Source organism: Culex quinquefasciatus, chromosome 2 (assembly GCF_015732765.1).
Source record: "Culex quinquefasciatus strain JHB chromosome 2, VPISU_Cqui_1.0_pri_paternal, whole genome shotgun sequence".
NCBI classification, from domain to species: domain Eukaryota; kingdom Metazoa; phylum Arthropoda; class Insecta; order Diptera; family Culicidae; genus Culex; species Culex quinquefasciatus.
Window position 1 is genome coordinate 196964036 of NC_051862.1, and position 21354 is coordinate 196985389.

Sequence of the window (21354 nt, forward strand, 5' to 3'; positions counted from 1 at the left end):
CAAGATGATTGATGATTTTTGGGATTAGTTTTGGGGATCGTGGTGACCTATTTCTGGAGCCAAAAGAGTATAAAGGGAACTGCCAGCTGGCGATTCCTGTTAGTCGTCTCAAGTTTCAGTGATATTCGGTACTTTAGGGATTTTCGCTAGACAGACGGACGGAAATATGAAGTGGATTTTGCCAGCTGTGGCGCTAGCTTTGAGTGCCATTAGCGGAGTACAGTGTAGTTTTGGACTAGATATAAATCTTCCAATATCGACGCAGTCTATCACGCAAGCAATTGGATCCGGCATTACATCGGTTGTGAAAGCGAACGGAACGTTGAAGGCTTCCGCGGAAGTGGACACCAGTGGAACTGTACAGAACTTAATCTACATCGCAAATAATGTGACTTCTCCGATGAATCAACTCCTTGGTGGGGTATTATCTGTAACTACTGCGAGGAGTGGGGACGTTTCGATGTTGTTTGATAAAGTTTCTATGCTGTTTTCAAGTACATCATCGGCAATCGACAAGGCTTCAGCCGTAGTGAGCAACCTGGAAGGACTCACCAAGGCAACCTTAATCCAAGGACTTGGGGATAACCTAACATCGCTATCAAAGAGTCTGACAAATCTCTCCAGTGGTTGGCAAAACCTCACGGAGGCTGCCAAAGATGCAGCCAGTTCACCGACTCCGCTGACCTTGGTGAACATCGGAACCTACATCAACGCTAGCATCTTAGCTAATGTCACAACTCCACTTAAAGCGGCACACAGCTCTATAGATACTATAGCAACATTCATTACCACCATCGGAACAGAAAGAACGCAAGCTTTAAATCACGAAGCTAGGGTGAATACAAGTATCAACGACAGTCTTCGGAACATTGCAAACGCCGAAATGAACTTCAACCGCACCATCGCGGATGTCTTCCAACGAATTGGCGTTGCCCAAATCAACACTTTCAAAAACATCAACCAAACTTATGCGCCCATTCTCGCAAAGGTAGATCAGTACAACGGCGGAAATGTTACCAACATGACTCAATTCCTCGCAGATCTGGCAGCTGCAAACGTCAGCCTCACCCAGTTCATCGAACTCAGCTCCAACTACAGTACGGAACAGATCTATACCGTACTGCGCGACCAAATTACGGTCCTGTCCGACACTCTGCTCAACATAACGGCCAACATAACCAACCTGGGCATCACCAACACCAGCCAGTTCGCAACGCAGTGCACCCAGCGGTACGTGCAGCAAATTCAGCAGCTTCGCATCCGAAATCTGGAAAACTGCATCTCGTCCGAGCTGAACAGCTTCCGGCCTACACTAACGTTCGTCAACTTCCAACTGGACCTGATCAAAAACGCCGCTAACGCTCCCTTTACCCAAATCACGCGAACTTGCCAACGCGGCAATGGTCAATGTGCAAGCGCGGTAAGTAATCTCTAAAGATGGACGACTCACGTAACCTACTAACCGGCTATTCATACTTTTTTAGCTCTTTGCCGCATTCCCGGATCACTCGACCAGGATCCAAAACAAGATTTCCGTTGTCGCGGGTGGTGTCAGCAACGACGAGCACATCGTTACTGGGCGAATCCGTGACTGTATCATCGGTGCCACCACCGACCTGATTGATTCGGCGCAGTCTATTCAGGACAAGTTCAACGGTTGTCTGGTAACGGGAGCGTAACAAAAAAGGAACTCGACAGGATCCACGCTTCAAATAAACTAATCATGAATGAAGGGAACAAGTGTTTCTTTTTTTTCATGTTACCACGTTGGCAACACGCCAACGAATGTATAGCTGACTCTTTTTTTTTTTTGTTTCCAAAACATTGCACGTAGTTTCCAGAATCAGCGGTTGGTTTCGCTCCAGAAGCAACCAACCTTGGGGCTCGATATCTCGCCGAGTTTAGAAGAATGCAGCTCAGTGCAAAATCTGCAGAACCCCTCGACTTGCAGCCGAGAAACTCCTCTTATCGACAGCACGTGAGCGATGCAGCCCTTTTTGGGTCGCAGAATTTTTGGTGATAATTCGGACCGGTAGTACACGACTTTTTGTGCTTTTCGACAACAACACGATGTTGCGTACACTGTTTATATCCGCGTATCAACACACCTCTTAAAAATGGCTTAGCAGTATAAAACGTGTCGGTACTTGTAACCCTCGTTTTAGTTCGGTTCTGTAACGGTTTTGGACTCGTTTTCGCCATGGCTCGGTTACTATGTGGAGTACTAATTGTTCTAACTGTAAACAGTTGTCGCGCTGATTTTGGACTGAATTTGACGGTGCCAAATTTGATTGGGAGTATTCAGAGTTCAATAGGAGCAGGGATCACTCCACTGTTGAGAGCAAATAGTACGATCGCCGTACAAGTGAGCAATGACCGGAGTGGAGCGTTAGCTGCTGTAGTGTCCGTTACGAATGCCATAAATGCTGGCATTCCGGCTGTGTTCACCAATACGCTCGACGCCGCTAAGAATAGCGGAAACAGCCCACTCTTGGTGTTTTCCGACCTTTTTGGTACAAACAACAATGCTCGGATCAAACTACTCGATGCCATCGCTGCTGCTGAACTGTTCAAGAATACAGTGAGCCCACGAACTTATCAAGCAATCGTCGGCAACGTGACCGTGTTACAACAACAACTGTCCGTGCTGACGTCGACCTTTATCCAGGTCGGATCAGCCGTTGATCGAGTTCTGTTCTCAAAAGAGCAGGTCGACGGCGCAAACATCGGCAACTACATTACACCGGCCATGGTCAACAGGCTATCTTCTTCGTTGGCGCTAAAATCTGCCAGCATCTCCAACTTGGGAAGCCTGTTTTCAACCGTCATTCGAGTAAAGACCACCAACGTGCGGTACGTCTCCAATTTCAACAACGCTGCCAACACCGCCCTCCGTGTGGTGTCAACCCAACTGGACGCCTTCACTCGCTCACTCCAAGAAGTTGCTGCCCTTTTCGTAGGTTTAGTCATCGCATGGGCAAACGACATCCACCTGGCGTACAACCCGGTAACGGCAGATCCGAGCTATCAAAACGAAACCTTCACAGAAAGTCTGCTCATGTTCCTCAACGAGATCCGACACCTAAATATCAGCATGGCTCGCAACCTAACCCGTACCATGCAGAACCTGGACGGTAACATCACAAACTTCCTCGCCAATCAGGCCCAAACTACGGCCGATACCGTGTACCAGGTAGTCCTGGACGTCACCAAGCAGTCAGCCACTACGGTCAGTGACCTGGCGGAAAACTGCTCCCAGAAGTACATCTACCAGCTGCTACAGCCGGCGCTCCAGGTCAACCGGCTATCGGGCTGCCTATTCATTCAGAGTTCAAAGTTCGTCAGCTTGGACCACTTGCTGAAGCCGGTGCTGGGCCGCATCCAGAGCGATGCCACCGGAATACGGGCAACCTGCAGCAGTAACAGCATGGCGTGCAGTGCAAAGGTGAGTCACGTGTTTTCGACTTTATTTTCGATTATGCTTTGATGGTCAGTGGCTGGAAGAATCAAACTGTAAACAACAGTTAGAATCAGGTTTTAGGGTTTATCGTATTTCTGCTGTCCCTTTACCCCTTCTCAAAATAGATTATGCATTCTGATGGACAGGCACAGCGGGAAAATGGTTTTTTTTAAATATAGTCGTTTTAAAACATTTTTTTTTAAATTGAAATGATTCAGGTGGCAAATTTGAAAAAAAAGAAAGGCCAAAATTGCTTTTATGTACAGTTGACCAACTTTAAGTTGGTTTTTCTGCCACGTTTCTACCCAGTTTCACCAAGATATTGCATGATTATAGTTATCTACAGACGATTTATTTTTGATAAATTGGCTACCCAAGTATGTTAGCTGCTATCCCATGTCATCACTTTGAGATTGCATCGCTTTACAGCAAGCATTGGATTTGATGAAGAAAGTACAATATAGGTATCAACCTGTTTTTGACATTGGATATGGATACTGTCATTTCAACATAATTGGATATAAACTTGACATCCCGATTATGTACATTACACTTGAGCTTCAAAAAAATAAGATTCGATTTTTTTTCTTTGTCATACTGGGCATGTGTAACATAACCACCAAAGAAAAAATATTACACAATACGGATTCACGTGCTTTGTTTTTGATGCCTTTTTATTTTTGAAGATATTTTGAAAAAAAGGGTATGATAGCAGAACTGTGAGAAAAATTCATGAATTGGGTACTAAAGCCATATGTCAATTTTTATGTACAACGGTAAAAAACACGATTAAAACCATTTCTAATCACTTTTCTTTCATTTTAATGTAAAAAAAAAAATTGCCAAGACAACATTTTTTCGATGGATCAACTATGGTCCCCTTGGAACGAGCTGTCAAGTAGGAGCTTTTCTGTCAAGAAGGACCGCGAGGTTAATTTTTCAAAATTGATTTAAAAATTCATTTTAAACTCTTTGTGGTCGTACAAAAGGTCATTGTACTCAGAAAAATAAGCTTTATCGCTGTAAATAATAATATCAGCAATCTAAGCTTCACAGCTAAAAAAGTAGTAATCCAGCTGCGTGTAAAAGGCCTGGGTGTAAAATAAATATTGCATTATTTTATGCAATTTTATGTGATTTTACACCCTGAAATATGTAGCCCATCAGTATGGGAAACCTACTTGACCGAAATGTCAAGCTCATATATGCGTTTATCCTTACAGCATTTCATCGGTCTGATGGCCGAGTGGGCTAAAGCGCCAGTCCTTACTGTTGGTGCTGGGTTTGAATCCTGTCGGTTGCAACTTTGTTTTGTGTTTGCAAAAATTGTACATGCAGTGTGTAATATTAAGTGTTTATTTTGACGAAGGTGATGTGCATGCTTTTGCATGCGATTTTACCATCGGATTTTTTACTGTGTTCATTTTAGGACCCAATTGTTAAACAAGTCTATTGTATTTTTATCGTAAAACCGCATAGATTCCACTGTGCACCAAAACCCAGGAACCGTTTTAAAACCGACAGATTAGATATTATGTTCCATCAAGAGCCAGTTCGACCCCACCACTATCTCCGAAAGAAAGAAGACGCGCCCTTTGCATTCTAGGGAAGGGCCATCCAGAACGATGCTATAAAAGATGCACGCATCCTCTCGATCCGGATTCAGTGTCGGATTCAAATTTGTTCAGAGATGTGGAGTGCGTTGCTGCTATCGTTGGGACTTTTTGCCAGTGGTTCCCGTGCTGATTTGGGCCTAGGTTTTGCCATTCCCAATTTGGTTGCCAACGTGCAGGCTGCAATTGGACAGGGCATAGCGCCGGTGACCAATGCTAACGCTACGATCCGGGTCGATGTTGGTGCCGATGTCAGTGGAGCGTTGGAGGCAGTGGTGACCGTTTCAAACGCGATAAACAGCAGCATTGGTTCAGTGTTCCAGGCTACGCAAAAGGCAGCTTCCGAAGCGAGTGTTCTGCCGACGGTCGTGTTCGGGAACCTGTACGGAACGGTGATCGCTGCCAAGTTGGAACTGGAACAAGCGTACGGCGTTGTGCAACAGTTTCAATCGACCGTTAGTGACCGGGTGTACGATGCTATCGTGCACAACCTCACTAAGCTGCACGATGATCTGAACGTGTTGACCGTGAACTACATTGCGTTGGGAACGGCTGTCAACGTGGTGGTAGCGACCACCATCTTGCCCATCACCAGTTTGAACGTTGCCAACATCGTAACGCCGGCGCTGGTCGCAGATTTGACCACGACGCTCAAAAGCCTCTCCACAAGCGTCGCAAATCTGGGAAGTCTGTTCGCCGAGGTCGTGAAACAGAAAACCGCTGCGGTAACCTTCGTGTCCAGCACCAACTCAACGGCTAATGCTGCCCTTACTACGCTCGTCAAACAGTTGACCAACTTTACGAGCACAGTGGTGACCGCAGGTGACAAGTTGCGCCAGGTTGCGAGCACGCTGTCCAGCAACGTTGCTGCTGTGCACGTGCCTATCACGGGAGCATCGGTGAACTACAACGGCGGAAATATCGTGAACTTGACGCAATACCTGGACGCCGTTGTGCAGTCTACGCAACAATTATCGCAGAACCTGTCCAACGGATATCAAGATCTACAGAACAACATCCAGCAGGTGTATGCAGAGCTGGTGGACGTTGCCACCAGAGAGGTCTACAGCGTCAGTTTGGGTCTGGCCCAAAAGGCCGCTACCTCGGCGAGCAGCTTCGTGAACAATTGTTACCAAAAGTACAACTTCCTGCTGCAGCAACCGTCACTGCATGTGGCCCGTTTGAACACCTGCTTACTGCCGGAAGCCGATTCTTTCACCAAACTCCAGAAATTGCTGGACTGTCTTCTGGTCCAGTTCCAATCGGATGCTTCGGCGATTACCAACACTCGATTGAACACTTGCACCACCCTGAACGGGGCTTGTAGTTTGACGGTAAGTTTTTTTTTGTTTCTATCTCCAGGAAATCTGATCCCCCTCAGTCAAAATGTAAATTTTGTTAACGACTTGTTCGAGAGAATGTGTGCGTAAGATATATAAAAGCAACGACTTTCTCCTAAATTGTCATTTAGTCTTTGAAATTTGTTTCGAGATGTCTCCCAGAACATGGAGGCTGTTTTTGGTGGTTGTAGGGGTTTTGGTGACTCTAGTGCTCTGTGATCTTGGGCTGGACGTTACGATTCCAAATCTGAAGCGAGAAGTGGTAGCCAGCATCGGTGACGGGACGATTCCGTTAGTTAAGGCAAATGGCACGATTCGAGGAGAAGCAGCTCAGGACACTACCGGGGTTATTGTCGGACTGGTGGGAGTTATCGGGAAGATTGTGACTCCGCTGAATATGTTCCTGGGACAGATGTTGGCTACGGCATCGAGTGGTGAATCTGCCGGCCGAAGTGGATTTACCGATTTGAACGATTTGGCAGAACGTAGCAAACTATCCCTAGATGAGGCCACGTTTATCGCTGCCGATCTTGCTCCGTTGATTCAACCTTCAATGAATGTTAAGTTAATGGAAAATGTGCAGACTATCGGAGAAAATTTAGACATTGCGAGATCTCAACTTCAAGTACTAGGTGCAGCTGTCGATCAAGTGCGAAATTCTGTCGATCCAGTTACGTCCGACAACGTAACGATGATCATCACGAAAGAAGCGGTCAACGGCTTAACTGCGACGATTAAAAGTATTACAACGAGCATTAAAAGTCTTGCTGATGTGTCGAATACATTAGTTAGAAATATCAACACGGGCCTTGCGGTCCAAACGACTGTTAGCAATTCTCACGCAGCGACGTCCCGTAATATTGACCTCTTCTTCTTGGCCGCGTTCAATCGATCATACGACGACGTAATTACGAATATCCAAAATCTGGCGAAAGCCTATGTTGCAAATATTCGGCAAGCGTACGGACCGGTTCTTGTGCAGCGCCAGCCTATCCCCGAGGAGAACGTTGCTACATTGAACAGCTTTTTAGATGGTGTTGATCTATCCGTAACTGGGTTCGCTGATCGATCAACTGAAAGTTTAACCTTGTTCAAAGAGGAAGTTGCCCAAATTTTGAACGACCAAAGAGCCATCATTGGAGAGACCCTGTCCGCCGCTACCAAGACTATGACTCAGGATGCATTTAAAAGCGACAATGCAATGGCAGTCCGTTGCGTCCAGGCGTCCACCAATGCGATGGTTCTGACCCCTCCGGTGAACAGACTCGTCAACTGCATCCAGGGAGAACCGGGTAGCGCCCTGCCTTTGGTGCAACTTGTTCGAGGTCTGCTCGATCAGTCCAAAATCTCTGCCAATTCTAACGCCAATTTGATGCGAACTTGTCAACGTATTGGGACAACTTGTAGCAATTCGGTTAGATTTACCATCAACAGTTATTGTTGGAACCTACTTCTTAAACTTCTTCTCTCATTCCTTTCTTCAACAGTACTTCTCGGCGTACGCTGACCTGGCCCTGCAAACCGACGCCCAGCTGACCCTCACCAACAATGTGATCGCAACGGAAGCGCGGGCCATCACGAACCGGATCCGCACGTGCGTCGTCGCCACCGTTGCCGACATCAACGACAACGCCCAGCAGATCCTGACCAACTTCAACGGATGTCTGGTAACGGGACAGTAGGATTAGGACGCTCGGGTTTTGGTTTAATAAGAAAGTTCATTTTTGTTTTGCAATAAATTAAACACGCACTGAACATGAGTATCAGCTTTAATCATCCGATGACCTTTCTAATTCTGCCCCACTCAAACTCCCGTTAGGCTGACCTGCATTCAACGGCATCATAAATCTGGGCGTTTGCACTGCGAAGCATCCCAAAATAAAAACAGGTTTTTCGGTGGGGGTCCACTGACCACTTTCTATCGTCTATTCTGGTTGAACTCGAGGGTGTTTACCTTTCGCTCGTCGACGCAGGAAGAAAGTCTCGTTCTACGACTTTCTTTCTACACCACATTCTCCCATCGTCGGCGATTTGTTTGCGTAAATGATTTACGAGTTGCGGGAGGGTTGAATTTGACCAAGATCGCCCCCAGCTCAAATCGCACGCTTAGTTGTCGTTTTGCCTTGGCATCGAAATGAATCGATTTCTGTTCGCGTCGTTGATTTTGGGAATCTGCGGAGGAGCCCGCGCAGATCTTGGACTGAAACTCACCATACCGGAGCTGGTTCCCGGAGTGACCAAAGCCATAAACCGAGGCGTTGTGGAATTGATCAAGGCAAATGCCACCACCAGAACCATCGCTGAGCAGGACACTTCCGGAGTGTTTGTCACCTTGACCGCGGTAGTTAACAACGTGACGAGTCCGCTGAACCGGTTACTTGGAACGACGCTATCCGCCGCGTCCGACAAGACTTCCAAGAGTCAAACCTTGTTCGCGAATCTGGCCACGTTGGTGAGCAGTACGAAGGAGGCCATTGACAAAGCTTTGACCGCTTCGGAAAGTATGGAGTGGGACGTTCGGGCCTCACAGTTTGAAGGAATCCAAGGAAATATTTCGGTCATTGCTTCCTACTTGTCCCAGTTACAGGATGGGTTCACCGTACTCAGCACAGCTGTATCTCTAGCGGAAAACTCTGAAGTTCCTGTTACTTCAGAAAACGTAGCCGAGTTTTTCTCCAGCTCGATCATCGACACAGTAATCCATGCCCTGCAGAACATCACCCGAAGCGTCAACAACCTTGCTCCGATCGTAATCGAAATCACCAAGGACAAAACCGCTTCCCATAACGCCGTATCAGTTACCAACACCAGCATCACTAACGCAGTTCGAGCTCTGCAAGCTCCCACCGCAGCCTTCAACCGATCGCTAGCCGAAGCTAACGGGACGGCCCTCATTAACGCCAACGGGCTCCAGCAGGCCATCCTCGCCCTGTACACGACCATAACGGGCCGCCCACAGAACTACAACGGCGGTGACGTCACCAACCTGAACGCTTTCCTTGCCAATTTTTCCGCGGCCGTCACCGACTTCAGCGGAAACGTCTCCCAAGCGTACCAGAACGTGCGCGAGAACGTCACGACCTTCCTGAACACCTCGATCAACCAAACGGCCCAAGTCCTGCTGGAGGTTACGAAAAACATCACCGGCCGCGCCCAGGCCAGCGATAGTCCGTTCGGGGATCGTTGTGCGGCCCGGTACACGGCACAGTTGACGCAAACGCCCCTGCAGGTTAGCCGTGCCGCGCTCTGTCTGCAGTCGGAGCTGAACAGCTTCGGGCCAGTTACGCAGCTGAACCGGATAATGCTGGACCAGACGAGGTTGCTGGCTGGATCCAGTTCGGCGCAGGTTCAAGCGCGGCAGTGCTCCCAGGGGCTGACCGAGTGTATCGCGATAGTGAGTGGTTTGTGCATTTGATGATGCTTTATTGATTGCGATGAGATATGTTGTGTACTTAGTTTATTACTAGTACAAGATTTAAGGATCTAAGGAGTGACACAAATTGTAAAATATTGGAAAAAGTAACTTACAAGAAGATGTAGAGGAAAATTACCTGAAAATGGAGAAAAAATTGTATATTTGAGCTTATGAAAATATTGTATATATTGCGTTCTAATCTAGTACGTCCCATTAGGGTGTAATATCAAAATCGATTTTCCAGCACAGCAATTTTTCAGTTTCTTTTGGGGTCCTAAACAACTTCCCAAAGTTTGGGAACGATTGGTTTAGTCCTCACTTTGCGCAAAGCGATTCAATTTTCCATACAAATTTGTATGGGAAAACCCATTTTTTTGAGTTTTGATATTTATAAAATCCACGTTTCACGCTGTACTAAAACCGGATTCATATTCGGATGCTCTGGAATGTGCTCTACAACTTTCCCGAAGAGAGTATGGTGCTAGCTTGTCCCTGAAAGAAGATACAGCGTCCTCAAAACTCGTCTAAAACGTGATTTTCGAGCAAAAAACACGTTTTAGACGAGTTTTGAACATGCTGTATCTTTTTATAGGAGCAAGTTAGCACCATACTCACTTCGGGAAAGTTGTAGAGCACATTCCAGAGCATCCGAATATGAATCCGGTTTGAGTACAGCGTGAAACGTGGATTTTATAAATATCAAAATCCAAAAAAATGGTTTTTCCTATACAAATTTATATGGAAAATTGAATCGCTTTGCGCAAAGTGAGGACTAAACCAATCGTTCCCAAACTTTGGGGAGTTGTTTAGGACCCCAAAAGGAACTGAAAAATGGTTGTGCTCGCAAAATTTGGACAACTTTATTTTTTTCCATACAACCATATTACACCCTAACGTCCCATATGTAAAAACAGCAGGCCGTGAAAAACGCAAAGCAAATTTGTTCCACCCATAAGGTTGCAGGTTATAATTTTACGGAAAAGTAGGATTTTCTTCGGTTTTGTGGAAGAACTGAATTTTATTCTACTAAATTTTGAAAACTTTTTTTTGCAACAATATTTTGCCATCAAAGATTTTTTGTTATTTTTAAAACACCAAGCTACCTCAAAATAACTCAACAATTCTTTCCAAACAATTCCAGCACTTTGCCCGCTTCCACGATCTGTCCCGCCAGGTGCGCGACAAACTGGCCATTAACAGCGAGCTGCTGGCACGCGAAACGGCCACGATCCAGACCCGGGTGGAGTCCTGCACGGCGGCGATCCGCACCGACATCGGCGACAACGCGCGCATGATTTGGACCAAGTTTGAAAACTGCCTCAACAGTGGAGCTTAGACGATTTATTATGTGAGCAATTCTCTACAAAACCGGCCGATTTCGACCATTTTTATTTTTTGTATTTTTTGATTTGGCGCAAACTTTGTGGGGGCCTTTCCTATGACCAAAGAAGCCATTTTGCATCATTAGTTTGTCCATATAAATTTCCATACAAATTTGGCAGCTGTTCATACAAAAATGGTACGTAAATATTCGAAAATCTGTAACTTTTGAAGGAATTTTTTGATCAATTTGGTGTCTTCGGCAAAGTTGTAGGTATTGTTAAGGACTATTTAGAAAAAAATAGGTACACGGAAAAAAATTTCCCTATTTTTTTATTAACTTTTTTTCACAAAAACTCAAATTCCCAAAATACGTATTTTTTGATTTTCGAGATTTTTTTAAATGTTTTAGGGGACAAAAATCCGCAACTTTTGAGCTATAGAGAAACATGGTCAAAAAATCTGCCGCCGAGTTATGATTTTTTGAAAAACTGGTGATTTTTGGAAAAAATCGAAATTTCATACATAATTTTTTTTTGACCTTATTTTTTAATGCAAAATTGAATTTGCAATCGAAAAGTACTTTACAGATTTTTTGATAAAGGGCTCCGTTTTCAAGATATAGCCACCAAAGGTTTGATTTTAGCGAAAAATTTGCAGTTTTTCAATTTTTAAAAATAGTGACCATGAGTGACCATTTCTAAAAATATTTTTTTTGAAAAGTTCAGAAAATTTGCTATAAAATTGTCTAAGAGACATTGAAGATTGGACCTCTGGTTGCTGAGATACAGCGGCTTAAAGAAAAGAAAACGAAGTTTTCTAAGTCTCACCCAAACAGCCCACCATTTTCTAATGACGATATCTCAGCAATTAATGGTCTGATTTTCAATGTTAATACATGAAACATTCGTGAAATTTTCCGATCCTTTCGAAAAAAATATTTTGAAAAAAATTTAATCAAGACTAACATTTTAAAAGGGCCAAACTTTGAATATTATGCCCATTAAAAATGCTAGTATTGATTAAATTTTTTTCAAAATATTTTTTTCGAAAAGATCGGAAAATTTCACGAATGTTTCATGTATTAACATTGAAAATCGGACCATTAATAGCTGAGATATCGTCATTAGAAAATGGTGGGCTGTTTGGGTGAGACTAAGAAAACTTCAATTTTCGTGTTTCTTTTTCTTTAAGCCGCTATATCTCAACAACCACAGGTCCAATCTTCAATGTCTCTTAGACAATTTTATAGCAAATTTTCTGAACTTTTCAAAAAAAATATTTTTAGAAATGGTCACTCATGGTCACTATTTTTAAAAATTGAAAAACTGCAAATATTTCGCTAAAATCAAACTTTCGGTGGCTATATCTTGAAAACGGAGCCCTTTATCAAAAAATCTGTAAAGTACTTTTCGATTGCAAATTCAATTTTGCATTAAAAATGAGGTCAAAAAATTTTGTGTATGAAATTTCGATTTTTCAAAATCACCAGTTTTTCAAAATCATAACTCGGCGGCAGATTTTGACCATGTTTCTATAGCTCAAAAGTTGCGGATTTTGTCCCTAAAACATATCAAAAATCTCGAAAATCAAAAAATACGTATTTTGGGAATTTGAGTTTTTGTGAAAAAAAAGTTAATAAAAAATAGGGAAATTTTTTTTCCGTGTACCTATTTTTTTCTAAATAGTCCTTAACAATACCTACAACTTTGCCGAAGACACCAAATTGATCAAAAAATTCCTTCAAAAGTTACAGATTTTCGAATATATACGTACCATTTTTGTATGAACAGCTGCCAAATTTGTATGGAAATTTTCTATGGACAAACTAATGATGCAAAATGGCTTCTTTGGTCATAGGGAAGGCCCCCACAAAGTTTGAGCCAAATCAAAAAATTCAAATAAAATCCATTTCCGGTTTTGGTAGAGAATTGCTCATGTACTCTTTTTCGACACACAATTGCTAATAAAATTGGTTAATTCGGTGAGCACTCTGGAGTAAACCTTTCCGGCATATTCGTAGCACTGTTCCATACGGAAAATGGCGTAGTCGGCGTTGTTGAAGGCAGTCGTGTACATCGCCTGAAGCATCTGGGTCATACCCATCCTGGAGGGTCTCAGGTAGGGCTGAAAGTGCTGTTTGTTGATGGGTTAGTAAGATTAAATAATTTACGAAAATTGTCAATCTCTTACGTTATTTTCGAAACTCTCAACGCAAAATTCGTTTTCGAGGGTGGTATTACACGTGGCCAAATCAGCGATCGGTTGCATTACGAAGGTGTAGAACATGTTCATGAAACGATCGACGACCTGGCGGGTTACTGGTGCTGCCCTGACGAGATTGTTGGTACAGTCCATTCCCATAAACTGAGCAGCTGATAGCTGTTTCGTCAACGTTGGATTCACAGTGATACATGCATCAATCTTCGATTTATCCAGAAAGGAATTGGACATGGATTTTATGATTGTTTCGAAATTCTGCTCGTATGATTTGTTCAGGGATTTAAGATACAATTCTGTATAGATATTAGTTTGATTCATAACATGTGATTCAATTGACTGCAAAATGGTCAAATTTGACGTGACGTTTTTAACGTAGTCGCGAAAACCTATCATTGAAGAACTATTCTTCAAGTTTGTTTCTTTCAAAACTGAGTTGTAAGAATTGGTAATCCATTCCACGTAGCCGTTAACATTTTCCGTCATCTTAGCGGTAGATGCTCGCATAATAATTTTCAGTGGAGTTATCTGAGTAACAACAGCATAAGTTGTAGAATTTCGCAAATCGTTTGCTGCTTTGACCAACACGTCTAATCTTGCATCGAGTCGCTGCACTTCTTGGGTTATCGATTTCACAGTTTCCATAAACGTACTCAAACGTTCCCCCAAGGTCTTCACGTGTGAACTACTGATGTACTTTTGAATACTTTCCGCCGTAACAGTTCCAGCTTTTGCTACGCTAGAAGCTGCCTCACTCAACGTTGTCACAAATTCACGTAGTTTTCCATGTTCGGCGATCATCCTGGCAATTATCGCACCAAACTGTGATCCAGCGAAATTGCCTTCAAAATATTGTGCCAAACGACGAATTCCTTGCAGTTTCTGATCAGCATTCGCCAGAGCCTTCGTCAACTTTCCAAAAGTCCCCGAGGGGCCACCAGTCGTATCCTTGGCCGCCACGAGCATGGATTGGCTGGTGGCTTGTACTGCCAAGATGACATCTTTGACTAGTGAAACCTTGTTGGCAGCTGCAAGTTGAAACTGCGGGTGGCGAATCGTCGGTTCTTTCAATGTATTTTGTAGCGGTTTTACGCCAGTTCCAATGGCTGTTTGAACGGTTTTCTGCAGAGGAACGATCTTGACCGAAAAACCGAAATCACTTGCCGCCAACTATAGAGATACAATGGTTTAGTATTTAGACTTGTTTTAAGCAACTTGATTCTCACGTGAATTAAACTCAAATAAACTAGGAGAAGCTGCATACTGAACGAAGACCGTCTGATCGAGGTAGTTAAAACTGAATGTCGATAATTTGATTGCTGATAACAATCAAACTGAAGTGAAATTTTGGACTTCCTTCCGGAAATAACAACCACCGATTAAAATTATAATATGAAACACAATTGATGGATATCATTATTACATTATAAACGAGTGCAAATTCTCTGAAAAAAAAGAAAATTTAATCCATTCCATGAAATCTCACTTATTAATCAGTTATCAAAAAATACCAAAAATTAAATCTGATGATATCTTCCGATTTATTAGAGAATTGCTCAATTAAAATTTAATTTTAATACAATACTAAAAGTATTTTTTGTTGGAATCGTATTTTGATTGCAGAAAGATAGCAGATACGATTTATAATACTTATAAACATTTAAAAACAAATTAAACTATGAAGTTGCCAACGCAGTCAGCAGAACAATTCAGTTGTTTGAAAAGTAACAGTGCTACAGTGATGTTACTCTGGATAAATAGAAGTGTGGTGTTGTTGTTGACGGTAATAGAATTCACTTCTGCTTGCTATTAATTTCAGTAAAACTTAATCCTGTAGCTTTCAGTGGCAACTGGAAGTGTACCTTGGGCTATCGAAGCCTCACTCAAAAGACAAATCAGTGACGACCTAATCGTATTGAGTGGTGTAGTTGGGGAAATCAAATTCATTGAATTTCATCCGATAATGTTCTACATCACAATGCAACGCAACGCAATTCAGTATAGTTTTGGGAGAATCGCGGATCTGTTAAGCAATGTTACAGAAACTCTTTTTATGGCCGAAAGTGAACAGTTTGATGCTTTAAACATAACGTTTAGCAAGATAAATGCTACCAAGCATGAGTTATCAGAGGAACTGGCGATCGCTTCCTTTCTTGGAGGATACAGCCAGGACAAAGAAATTACAAATCATAAAATATTGAAAGCATTGAATACCAGTGTTGAAGGCATTTCTGAAACATTGCAGTTTGAACTGGTGAGAAGTACGAATCCGAAAATCAGTACCTATTTTTCTATGAACAAACCACAATCACCAAGCAACATTACTGACAAGCTAAATGATCACCTACTTATTTTGAAAACCACAATTAAAGACATGCAACATTTTGCTAGATCGTTTTTAAACATCATCAAGCAGTTACTCAAGGAGTACGACAGTATTGAAACAACACTTAATTCAACACTAAGTTTCAATGAACTTCTACCTATAACAAAAGTTAAAATATTACAAACAATCAACGACATCAATACATCTATAACAACTCTAAACAGCACTATTTTTAAAAGCTATTCAACTTTAGGAGTAAAAAAAAGCGTCGTTAATTCAAGCATCGCAAAACAATTCCTGATTAAGGTGAACAAAACTGTCTCGCTTCTTCAAGATATCAAAATTGTATTCGAAGAATTGTTTCTAGCCAATATAATCAGTCTTCAATCTTCCGGATATCGAAACTCAAATCAATTTGCATACACAAGAGGATTGGATATGATTGCCGATATGGCATTTCAAAATTTATCCAAGTTTGAACTCTGCGCTCGCAAGCATAATTCCGTTATCGCCCAAGATTTGACCAAGTACGCGAAACTGGCCGAACAGTGTATTCAACGGCAGCTGGACTACTTGCCAAACATTGTACTCACGGTTAAGGAATTTTTGAGCCCGTTTCGCGATATAGCATTTGCGCCAGTTCAGAGCTTAAAATCATGCAGCATCACTGTTGGAGACAAATTTTGCTACCCTGATTTTGCTGCAACGGTTGAGTATAAGTATATAGTTATTTTCGAATTGAGATTAATTGAAACCTTTTACTTTCAGTTCCTTAACCCCCAATCAATTTCCAGCAGAAGGATTACGCATGCTAGAACTACTTAACAAATTAGCTTCGAATATTAATTTCATAATTTATAACAACTTGGCAAGTGCCGTGGACTATATCGAAGGCTGCTCTTTGAATGAGTTTATACCAAACCAGATAATGAAGTGAATGGAGAAAAGGCAAAAATGTTTCAATGACACAACAGTTTGAAATGAGCAATAAAACTAACTTTAAAAAATGCAGAACTTTTACAGAAACATTTTAGCGTTCTTGAAAACTAAAGCTACAAACTGTAAAAAAATAGAAGTTGTAAAATTTGATGCTGTACTACTATATCTAATTTAAGGTTGCTTATTTTACAATTTTTCATAGCAAAAAGTATTTTTTTCTTCCGGCTTAAAGGCTTAAAAAGTTGTGAATATTAACCCCTTCCCGCCCAGAGCAAAATCGAGTTTTTTCCGGTTTTTTCTATTACTCGTAACTGAATTGACCAAACTGGATGAAATTTTAATGGTTATAACTTAACATTCTATATAAACTAACGCAAGCTGAACCAGGTTGGAAAAATGCATGCTTGTAGAGACATTTGATTTTGAAGAGAAAAATTAGTGGTGCTCTGGAGTTGCATTTTGCAGAAAAACAAAAAAAAAGTATTCTTTTTTTAGATTAATGTACAGTAATGGCACAAGCAAATCATTGAACAACTTTCTAAAAAAATCATCAATCATCCAGTTTTAAACGTTTGCATCACCAGAACTTTATCCTAGTGTGTAGGCAATAGGGTGGCACATGGTTGTATGGAGAAAAAAATTAAGTTGTCCAAATTGCGCATGAGCAATTTTTCAGTTTCTTTTGGGATCCTGAACAACCGCAACCGAATATGAATCCGGTTTAAATAAAGCGTGAAATGTGTATTAATTTAAGAGCGAGTCCACGAACAGGGCATACCCCTTTGTATGGGACGTCGTTTGGACCTCACCATCTGCCTGGAATTTTCAGGGGTTGTTTGTACATATAAAACTAGCACCTGGACAAAATATGAGCACTCTAGGTCAACGGGAAGTGGGGCAAATCGGGACACAAACTTTGAAGGTTCAAAAAAGTAAAAAATCTTAAAAAGGCTATAACTTAGACAAAATTCAATTTAATTTAAAAATTTATAATGCATCTGAAAGGGCTTAAAAAATACAACAAAATGCAGGGAGAAGCATCCCAATTGGTTTAATCTAAAGGGAGCTATTGGCATTTAAGTGAAAAATAGCAGAATTTTTAAATTCACCACACGGTGCAGGGATGCTTGTCCAGGACTAAGCTAACGACCTAAGCTCTAGGTTAGACCGGGGACAACATTCCCGATCCGACGGAAGGCCTGATCAGACAAATTTCGTCTCGAAAAATGCCATTCATGCTATAAAGCCAACTTCGATTTTTTATTCCAGTTGTGCAAGAATAAACATCAATTAAAAGTACATTAAAATATCATAATTGAGAATCATTCAGAAAATTGTTTTGAAATTGTTTAAAAACCTAACCACTCCGCATTAGTGACAAATCTCATTCTTTTTAGTGTGATTTCAACGTCGATTCGAAGTGATGTGGACTGCCATTTTTTTATTGTTACTTGTGTCAAAGGCGATGGTACTGAAGTTTAACATTTGTTTTTTAACTTCATTTAATTTCAACATTATTTCTATAGTCACTAGTCACACCTGCTGTTCATGAGTTGTGGACTATTGATGCAACTATTAGAACAAATTTTATGAAGGAACTAGCTGCACTCGATCAAAAAATAAAACAGATTGACCCGACTTACGACAGTCCATTATCATCATACGATTTTACACGTGAAACAAATGATTTGACTAGTTTCTTCAGCAAAACATCAAATCAGTTGCATATGCTTATAAATGCTTTGGTTGATGCTGATAAGGAAAACGCAGATATAGTAACCAACACATTTGAACAGATTGAGAGATTGATTGACGGTATAAAATTCAATTATGAATATGATGAATATCTGGAATCGAAATATGGCGAAAAGAGAGGAATTGCAAGTCCAAAAAATAGGAAGTCACTTAACACAACCATTGAAGGTATTTGGAGTGCATTGAAGAATCCAGAATCATCAACTAAATTGAGTGCAACTTTGAATAGCTATTTGCAAACGCTGACCGCCACCATACGTGATGTTCAAATAATCATTCAATCGATTTTGGATGACATAAAAGTGCTTGAACAAGAAAACAGCAAAAATGAGGCAATATTGAACTCTACAATTCAATTCAGTGGAATTTCAAAACTTTTTGAAAACAAAATAGAAGAGTGCACTAGTGAGTTGAACTCTACCATAGCTTCATCAAATGAAACTTTGTTCTTCAGCTACGAACCTTTGTTGAAAAACAAGTTGATTGTCAATTCAAGTGCCATAAATTATTTACTACAAAACATAAATGAATCGGTAATCATTTAGCGCAGAATCGATCCTTTATTTAGAGAAGAATTAAAAGTTAAATTAATCCAACATATCGTCGAACTGCCAGAATTCATCCGTTATTATTACGTACAAGGATTAGTAATACACTCGAAAGAGCTTTTTAAAAATTCAACCAAATTTAAGCTCTGCTATCGAAGACAAAATCCCACCATCGAACAGTTTACAGCAAACTTCTCGAAACTGGTCGAACGGTGTGTCCAGTATCAGCTCGACTATCTTCCAAACATCTTGCGCATGGTGAAGGAGTTTTTCGGACCTTTTCGTGATTTGGCAATCGCACCAGTTCAGAGCTTAAATTCATGTTGCAACTCCGTGGGGGACATTTTTTGCTATCCTGACTTTGTTGAAACGGTAAATATTATTTTTTTCATTTGCGATATTCTTTACTGTATGATTTAATTTTAGTACATGGCGAACATCACCACGAATAAAAATCCTCCACAACAGATGCGCATAGCAGAGGAACTCAACGCTATTGTCACAAACATATTGACTACAGTTTCGCGCGAACTCGGAAGTGTCGCTGATCGTATCAACAGTTGCTCCTCTGATAACTATGTCATGGACCACGCATTAAAAATGGCTGACAAACAGAAACAATGTGTTAAAGGATTATAAAATGAAATGGAGAAAAAGTGTAGTGCTTGTGAAAAAAGAAATAAAGTAACGAATCTGATTGGTAAAAGAAAGCAATAGCTGTTCACAGTGATATCACACTGCCTTGGTCTCGTTGTTAACTGTACAATATTCTTATTGGGCCAAAATTGTTGAAACATCAATCCTTGGCACCGTCGGTTTCTGCCTTTCAATAGTATAATTTTCAATGAAAAAAAAAATCACGAGAAAACGGTAAGAGCCCAAATGGGATTGCAGTCATTTGCCATCAATGTGTTACCAATCGATTCCTCATAATTTTTTACATGAAATAATATACTATGAAAGTTAAGCGGCAAACTGAGGCAGTTCAAAATATATTCTAGATTCTTCGTGATTTTTTACATAACATTGATTCTTTCGAAAAGCACAACTTTGAGATAAACTTGATACACGAAATAAATAAGTGTTAATTGAGCCAAAAAAAAACAAACTGTCCAAGTAGCGGGGCCTAGAAGTTTTTGAAGATTACTTTATGATGTGCTCTTTTTCAACACACAATTGCTAATCAATTTGGTTATTTCGGCGAGTACTCTCGAGTAAACTTTTCCGGCATATTCGTAGCACTGTTCCATGCGGATAATGGCGTAGTCGGCGTTGTTGAAGGCTGTTTTGGACATCATCTCAAGCATCTGGCTAATGCCATTCCTATTGGGTCCCATGTTGGGCTGAAAGTGCTGTTTATTGATGGGTTAGAAGGATCAGTCAATTTTTCAAAAAGATATTTACCCACTCGATTTTCAAAATTTGTCACACAAAATTCCTTTTCAAGGGCAGTGTTGCATGTGGTCAAATCCGCGATCGGTTGCATTACGAAGGTTGAGAAGATGTTCATGAATCGATCCACGACTTGGCGCGTCACCGGTGCATTCCTGACTAGATCCTTGGTACAGTCCATTCCCATAAACTGGGCAGCTGATAGCTGTTTCACTAGCGTTGCATTCAAGTTAATGCATTCATCGATCATTGATACATTCAGTGTTGAATTGGATATGGATTTGACGATTGCTTCAAAATTTTGTTTGTACAGTTTGTTCAGCGTCGTCAGATACATTTCGGTAAAGTTGGTAGTTTGATTCCTAATGTGTGGCTCAATTGACTGCAACACAGTTAAATTTGACGTCACACTTTTAACAAAGTCGCGAAATTTGACCACAGAAGAATTATCCTTCACCGAAGTTTCGTTTAAAACTGAGTTGTACGAGTTGGTAATCAACTTCACATAACCGTTGACACTTTCCATCGGCTTAGCGCCGGCTCCAATCACTGCTTGAACATTTTGCTGCAGTGGAACTATCTGGACCGAAATGTTTGAATCACCTGTCACCAACTATCGAAATACAAGTTATTAGTTATCTAACGGTCGTTTTTGAGCAAAATAAATCCTACGTGTATCAAACTTAAACAAATGAGCAGTAACTTCATACTCGATGTTGACCGACTGATGGATCTGGACAGTTCAATCTGAATTTCGTTACTTTTAACACTGATTGCTTGACATGCAATTTAGGACTTGCTAGCGGAAATGATAACCATCCATTAAAAATAGATTAAGAAACAGTCGCAAATTGGTTGTAACAACTGTTCTTGTTAAATTAAAGCTAGTCATCAAAATCTTAAAACATGAAACAATTTATTAAAGAAAATTACCAAAACAAGGTATTTGAAGGTTAAAATTTGTTTTATTATTTTATCATTGAATTTTTCCAGTTCATGTTAAATCAGCTCAAAAAATAAGGCGGA

The 21354-nt window shown here is 41.2% G+C and overlaps 4 protein-coding genes across 8 annotated transcripts in view; 2 read left to right on the forward strand and 2 right to left on the reverse strand.

The window, feature by feature from the left end:
• LOC6036481 (serine-rich adhesin for platelets) overlaps positions 1–21354 on the reverse strand; it is a 129915-nt gene that overhangs the window by 61148 nt on the left and 47413 nt on the right. For 4 of the 5 annotated variants that reach the window (XR_005277801.1, XR_005277800.1, XR_005277798.1 and 1 more), the window contains exon 1: positions 9942–9964. The exons of the other annotated variant lie outside the window; for it this stretch is intronic. The gene's annotated coding sequence lies outside the window, so the exon portion shown is untranslated. Of the gene's footprint in view, positions 1–9941; positions 9965–21354 lie in introns of those variants that run through there. 5 annotated transcript variants of the gene reach the window in all.
• Positions 167–1737, forward strand: LOC6036478. The gene is made up of 2 exons (XM_001846476.2): positions 167–1420; positions 1485–1737. Exons 1-2 carry the CDS (start codon positions 167–169, stop codon positions 1677–1679), a joined length of 1449 nt encoding a protein of 482 aa, XP_001846528.2. The 3' UTR covers positions 1680–1737.
• On the forward strand, positions 8540–11164 carry LOC6036476. Its single transcript, XM_001846474.2, has 2 exons — positions 8540–9807; positions 10970–11164. Exons 1-2 carry the CDS (start codon positions 8548–8550, stop codon positions 11162–11164), a joined length of 1455 nt encoding a protein of 484 aa, XP_001846526.2. The 5' UTR covers positions 8540–8547.
• Positions 20074–20665, reverse strand: LOC119766463. Its single transcript, XM_038251020.1, has 2 exons — positions 20345–20665; positions 20074–20288 (listed from the first exon to the last, which is right to left on the reverse strand). The coding sequence occupies exons 1-2, from the start codon at positions 20663–20665 to the stop codon at positions 20085–20087; spliced, it is 525 nt and encodes a 174-aa protein (XP_038106948.1). The 3' UTR covers positions 20074–20084.